The sequence below is a fragment of the Channa argus genome, chromosome 1, assembly GCF_033026475.1.
Source record: "Channa argus isolate prfri chromosome 1, Channa argus male v1.0, whole genome shotgun sequence".
Classification (NCBI taxonomy): domain Eukaryota; kingdom Metazoa; phylum Chordata; class Actinopteri; order Anabantiformes; family Channidae; genus Channa; species Channa argus.
Window position 1 is genome coordinate 18391111 of NC_090197.1, and position 6164 is coordinate 18397274.

A 6164-nucleotide genomic window follows, 5' to 3' on the forward strand; every position below is an offset into this window, starting at 1 on the left:
TATAAAGTTGAATATCTTATGAGTGCCCTGATCTTCAAAGGTTTGTTTTTTGCACTATACATATAGTATGTTAATAAACTGATTTATCAGTCAACGACAGTAAATTACGGTTACAAGAAGCAGGATCTAGGTCTAAGATTAGTGTTTCAGTAACATAAAGTATCTATTTATATTGTATTGGGATGTTTGTATTGTGTATTGATTATGCAGGCATTGTGATGTTAATGTTAATTTAAATTAAAAATGTTCAAGTGTAACCGAGTTTTGCTAAATTACATTTGTCACGTGCACTGGGCGTGGTCTTGACTGTTGTAGCGTAGCTGTAGTGGGGCAGAACAAACGTCGCGGCTTCACTTGTAGTGTACCTGGCTAATTTATTTGTTTTAAATGTTTTAGATATGGTAAGTTTTAGCGACAATCTTATGTGTACCACGATTTACTCTAAAGATTCTAGCCATTTAATGGAAGAAATTGGTTGACGAGCTAACGCTTTTGACTTGCTAACGTTAGTGATAGCGAGACACTTCTTCAAGAACCGAAAAAAAGGCGCACTAGCTTTAGTTAGCTAACTTTAGCTGCGGCTAACACAGTAAGCTGTATTTAACTACAGTGAAATTTTAACCACTAGCCAGTTTCCAACAATAATACATTATCACCGCAATTCACCACTGACTTTTACACATTTTGTAGCTCTTCCATTGTTAGAGAGAACAGCCTTAGTTTAAGTTATCCTTGAACCGAGTCCGGATTTGGCTAATTGCATTTTTTTCCCCAAAGTGTTTAATGCAAGGGTTAACATTAGATTGAATAGGTGGTCACGAACAAGTAAACTTATTTTAAGTTCAATCCATGCACAAGTCTATTCAGCTAATGAGTTTGCAGAAAGTTTTTTACATTAACCATAACGTTAGTGTTAGCCTTGAGGAAAATGTAAAGTATACAATTACAGACTAATATTTTTAGGGTGCAACTTAATAAGTCCAACCTTGTTTTTTAATTTTTTTCCCACAAGGATATCCACAAACCCAGGACCAGCAACCAGATTTCACCGTCCCTGAAGTTGTCCAATGGATACATTCTACCCGAGGGCAAACTGACTCCCAACGCCCTCTTTGTTGGTGGCATTGACATGAAGGTAGATTTGAACTATTTAGTTAGTACATTTAAATGACAACATTTTTCTGTCCACAAAACCAAATAATAAGAAAACAGAGGATATCAATTAGTTAACATGAATATAGGCACAGTAATAAAAGTAAATTGGCATTGGAAATTTCCAGGCTATAGCTGAGCTTTTGTCCTCCTGCTTGCATTATGATTTTAAATGAAAATGAATAATCTGCTTTAGATTGTTAGTTTTGCTTTAAAGAGCAAAATAGACATAGTACCCACTAACCAGGTTCTACTATGGAGTACGTCCAAATTTCTATCTATGGCTGATGTTCTTACAAGAACCAAGTGTTGGGATTTTAACTTTATTTCGGTTCGACATAGGATTATATCTTTTAAGCCCTACTGGTTGAAAGCCGAATGGCCTGGTGGATCATCGGTAGAGTAATGTGTTGGTATGCTGAAGGCCCCGGGTTTGAATCCCACCCCACCTGGTGTGGCCCCACCCAGCCACTAAAAGTTTTAAACCACTGCTTTGGTGGTGAACACGTGTAGATTGCACAAGTGTACTGCCTTGCTTTTATATCACAGCTCAAAATAGAGAGAGTGTTAAAGTATATCTTCTAAATTCCAGTTTTCCGATTAAAAGTAATTTTAATCTGCAGGTGGATGAGAATGAAATGCGGGACTTCTTTGCAAGATATGGTGCTGTTAAGGAAGTAAAAATAATCACATATCGTGGAGGGATTTGCAAAGGGTGAGTTTTGCCTTTTAGAGATGCTCAGGATAAAGATACTTGCATCTGCACGTATCTTTATTTTTATTATCTCTTATTCTTTTATTATTATTATTTGTGGTGGTGTTAAAGTTCATTAGTTATTTTTTGTCTTCCTAGGTATGGGTTTGTGTACTTTAATGAAGATGTCAACATTCACTCAATCATTGAGGTAAGTGAATTTCTTTCTGTTCCTTTGTATTATTTAAAATTTTTGGCTCAGACTAAACATTTCATACTTTTGTCATAGCAACAGATCAGTTTTAAGGGCCGAAAACTCAAGCTGGGCCCAGCCATCATGAAAGAAAGGAGCTCTCGTATGTATTCGGATGCACCTAACAAGAACTTAATTTGAATAAGGTTTTCCCCAATAAATGTAAAATTTATACGTTGATGCTATGTGTTTTTGTCATCCTTGTCCAGGGTCCATGCCATCCCGTCTTGTTGGCCCAGCTCCTTGGATGAGCCCCACCCAGTATTACTACTGTACTTGCTGCTCACCCATGGGAGGGGGTATGCCACAACCTTCCCCCATCCTGACTGGATGCAACCTTTACAATCAGGTAAACAAACAAAAACTAACTATTAGAAATCGTATATTACTTATCAGGTAGACTTAATTTTAAAAAAATGAGGATGTCAAGCAAAGTACACACACTGATTGGTATTCGTAATGGAGTCAACTCTGACTTCCTATTCTCTCAGTTAAATACAGCAGAATAAAATTAAACTTTTTCTAATGGGATGTTTGCTCATCTTGACGGCCACAAATAGAGGTGCACAGTTGAAGAGTCTTATCAATTTAGTTTTCAATTTGCCAGTAAATATTAAAATTTTAATTTGGATCAAACATAACTAAGGTCGTTGCTACCAAAGTTGTTGAATTATTAAACAATAGTAACTATCAAAAACATTAGCAGTAGCACTAATGTCCTTGTGAGAAGACCTGAGTGTCCTAATTTTTCTTTGGTTATTGCTGAAGATTTATATTCCGTTAAAAGATTTTCAATATGCATTTAAGCAGCATCATAGTGCTTTTTTTAAACAAATTTTTCTATACCACGCTTAAATCTGTCTCTGCTGTCTCTTTTTGCAGCCATATTCCTATTCCAACTTTGGAGGGGTCATGATCCCACAGATGCCAATGAACTATACACAAAATGCCTATGCCTACCAGGTACTTGCGAACACATTAATTAATCAACAGCATTGTATGTAGGGTGTTGCAGGCACTGCACGCATGCTCTTGCAGGTGAAATAAAGGGTTCAGTCTTGGTTAAAATCCACCTGTCCCTGCATAACCCACACTCCAATCACTGGGTTTGTCTGTTGCCCTGTTTGACTGCTAACCCCTCTTCCCCCACACGCAGTACAATCCACCTCACTGGATGGCGGATCAGAGGACACGGCCTGTCAACCAGGTGACTCTGCATTTAGTGGGAATAGAAGTAGATGGCAGTATTAAAGAATAAGACCATATGTTATGTAGGAAAGTTAAATAGACAGTGGGCTGAAAATATTGATTACAGTTTGGAGAATTTCAAAATCCTCTTGATTGTGCTCAAGGTTCTAAAGACAAATGTTTAATAAATCGCCATTTTATTAATTGTATCTTTTTTATCAAGCTGTTGATATTCTAAACGGTATCTTTTTTTTATCCCACGTGGAAACTTTGTCCACACATTGCAATGGCTGTGTTCGCCACTAGATGGAGTTGTCTGTTCAGTGTTTATATTAAAAAAGAAACTGTGATTCACCAGTGAATTAATCTATAGAAAGTTTAATGGGTGGACAATTTATAGCACATATTTTGGGAGCTTGTAGCAGCTGTTTGTTGTCTTCTCTGTTGTGTTGCAGAAAGCACTGTGAAATGTCACACTCTTGTTTTTGTTTTTCTAGAGCTTTGTGGACTGTGGAGTTCAGACTATGCTGACTGTGCTGTAGTTCACAGCTACTTAGCCTCCTACCAGGTAAACATATTTTCCAACAACTATGTGCTGTCATTCAAGGGTTGGCGAAGGTTGCCCAACTTTGCTAATTGAGAGGGGGGTTAGTAAATGTAATCACTGCAATATGTAGTGCTTTGTTGGAAGAAGCTACATACTGTTACACTTCAATTGCACTTGGCTGTCCAAGTCTGTTTAGCTGTTTCTTAACCACGCTGTGTGTGATGTTTTGCAGTCATGACCAGCATTTTGATTGTTTTTTTAATATGGCCTACAGTTCTTAAGAAGATGTAATAGTGATTGAGTCAAGGACCATCATAATTGTGATAGGAGTCATTTGATTTTGATATGATTTTCTTTCATTTTCCCTCAGATGCAGGCTACAGTGAGTCAAAATGCACAGGATGACATATTTGTGTTGCAGATGGCTGTAAGCAACCCAACTTATTGGACTGTTTGTAGTGTGCCCTCTTCCTCGTTTCTTTTTGACCCATTTTAACATTAAAGTAGGAACTCTCCACTTACTGGACTAGTTGGATCATAGTCACCTTAACATCAATCTGCAAGGTGAACGTGTGGTTGGTCAGCTGCTTTTAACTCACACGGATCACAACAATCACACAGGAAGAGCAGAACAGCCTTGCTGTTCTAGCTTATATAAGGGCTCACTTTATCCTTTTTTTTTTTTTTTTTTTTTTTTTGTTATCCCAAAAAGAGATGGAAAATAGCTCACCCCTTGTGCCTATTTATATTTTAGGTTTTACTTTTGGAACTATTTTAAATGTTGGTTGGTTGGGACTTTTTTAACCTCTGCAACAGCCTTCTGTACATAAAAAAACTATTATGTGCTTCTTTAACTCCAGTTCCAGGTCTAATGCTCTGATGATAAATTTTATTAACTGGTCTATTGCAACATAGAGGCACTTGGTCATTCCATTAATTTCAAGCACTCACATTTATTTTGTGATCTGTTGAATTTGGTGTCAATTGAGGTGGTAATTGAAAGTCATTTTTGTCACAATACAGCAGCTCATCCAAATCACTTAATGTTTTTGTCTTGGTCAATCACCAGACCTGAGTTCTGCTGAGCATGCTCTGCCACACTGATCATCTTTGTTGTATCTAACCGTCCCATAAGCCATCTTGCGCTTCTCAAATGGTTCCAGGGGGTTCATCCACATGGAAAATCACGACACTCATTTTATTTTGCATTCCACATCAATCAATTTTTATTTTTTGGGGGGGAAGTGGAAAGCACTTCTAATCTACTTGGAAAATGAAGACCGTAATTTAAAGTGTTCACTGTACATGGTTTACTTTATAATGGTTAATTTCAGTGTTTTGGGTTTCAGTCTAGTCACAAGTGAGCTCAGAGTTAGAAATTTACTGACATTGCATAAGTGAGCCATACATTTTATACTCTCTCCAATAAATGCACTTAATGTATTAAGTTTAATTTTACAATTTTACATCATTGCGTCACATTTGGTGTAGGATGTACATCACAGATTTTGTTTTTGCTTGACCAAGTTCTGTGTAGATTTGAGGGCGTTAACCTCAGGTTGTCTTGTGCGCAGATTCCTGATAGTACTGATAAAATTGTTTGGTTCAGAAAGCACAGTTTGGGTTATTGTTGGTTTGGATACTTAAAAAAATAAAAGTTAAGATATGTTACTTCATCTGAGTTTTCATTTCATTCTTTCTATACATGTTATTTCATGCTTTCTGATGGGTGTGATGATGTTGGAGAACTGAACTTTTCAGGCTGCAGTGCCCCTATTGCATATGATTCCATCCTCCATAAGCCTGTCGGCTGGCTGCTGGTTTCGGTCAGGGTTGGATTGCCTGTCTTCCCTGGCAACAAGCCCATCATCTCTTGGTCACAGAGCGTTTTGTTTTTGTCACAGTCTGGTAGTGTGACTAGGCTCCCCAGGGTACCCTATCCAGCTTGTGACCACCAGCCACACCCACCTACCCCCTAGTCAGACATTTGTGAATTATGCATAAGTCTGGATAGCTTCTTATGAAATATGAATTTTCCAAAGAACAGCCTTGAAAGGCAAAAACACCTTCATGTACAGTAACTTTGTTGCTCTAATTTAGACTTAATTCCCTGGAACTAAATGTTTTCACTTGCACTTGACCAAATATCTAGAAACATTGCCAGCTTCATGTCATTGACTTATACTTAGGTGCACTTTCTCTCACTTTTTAAGTTTTACTAGCGTAGAGTCTATATTAAGATTTACATTGTTTTTACAAAGTGTTGCAGAAAAACCCAATCTGGAGAGCAAGGAGGGGAAAAACAGCGTAGATGTGTAAACCGCCACCTC

At 37.6% G+C, this 6164-nt stretch overlaps 1 protein-coding gene across 1 annotated transcript; it reads left to right on the top strand.

Moving 5' to 3' along the window:
- The first annotated feature begins 1129 nt into the window (after window positions 1–1129).
- Window positions 1130–3754, top strand: dazl (deleted in azoospermia-like). The gene is made up of 8 exons (XM_067504466.1): window positions 1130–1135; window positions 1776–1867; window positions 2006–2057; window positions 2136–2202; window positions 2309–2448; window positions 2982–3062; window positions 3256–3306; window positions 3743–3754. The coding sequence occupies exons 1-8, from the start codon at window positions 1130–1132 to the stop codon at window positions 3752–3754; spliced, it is 501 nt and encodes a 166-aa protein (XP_067360567.1).
- Window positions 3755–6164: the final 2410 nt, after the last annotated feature.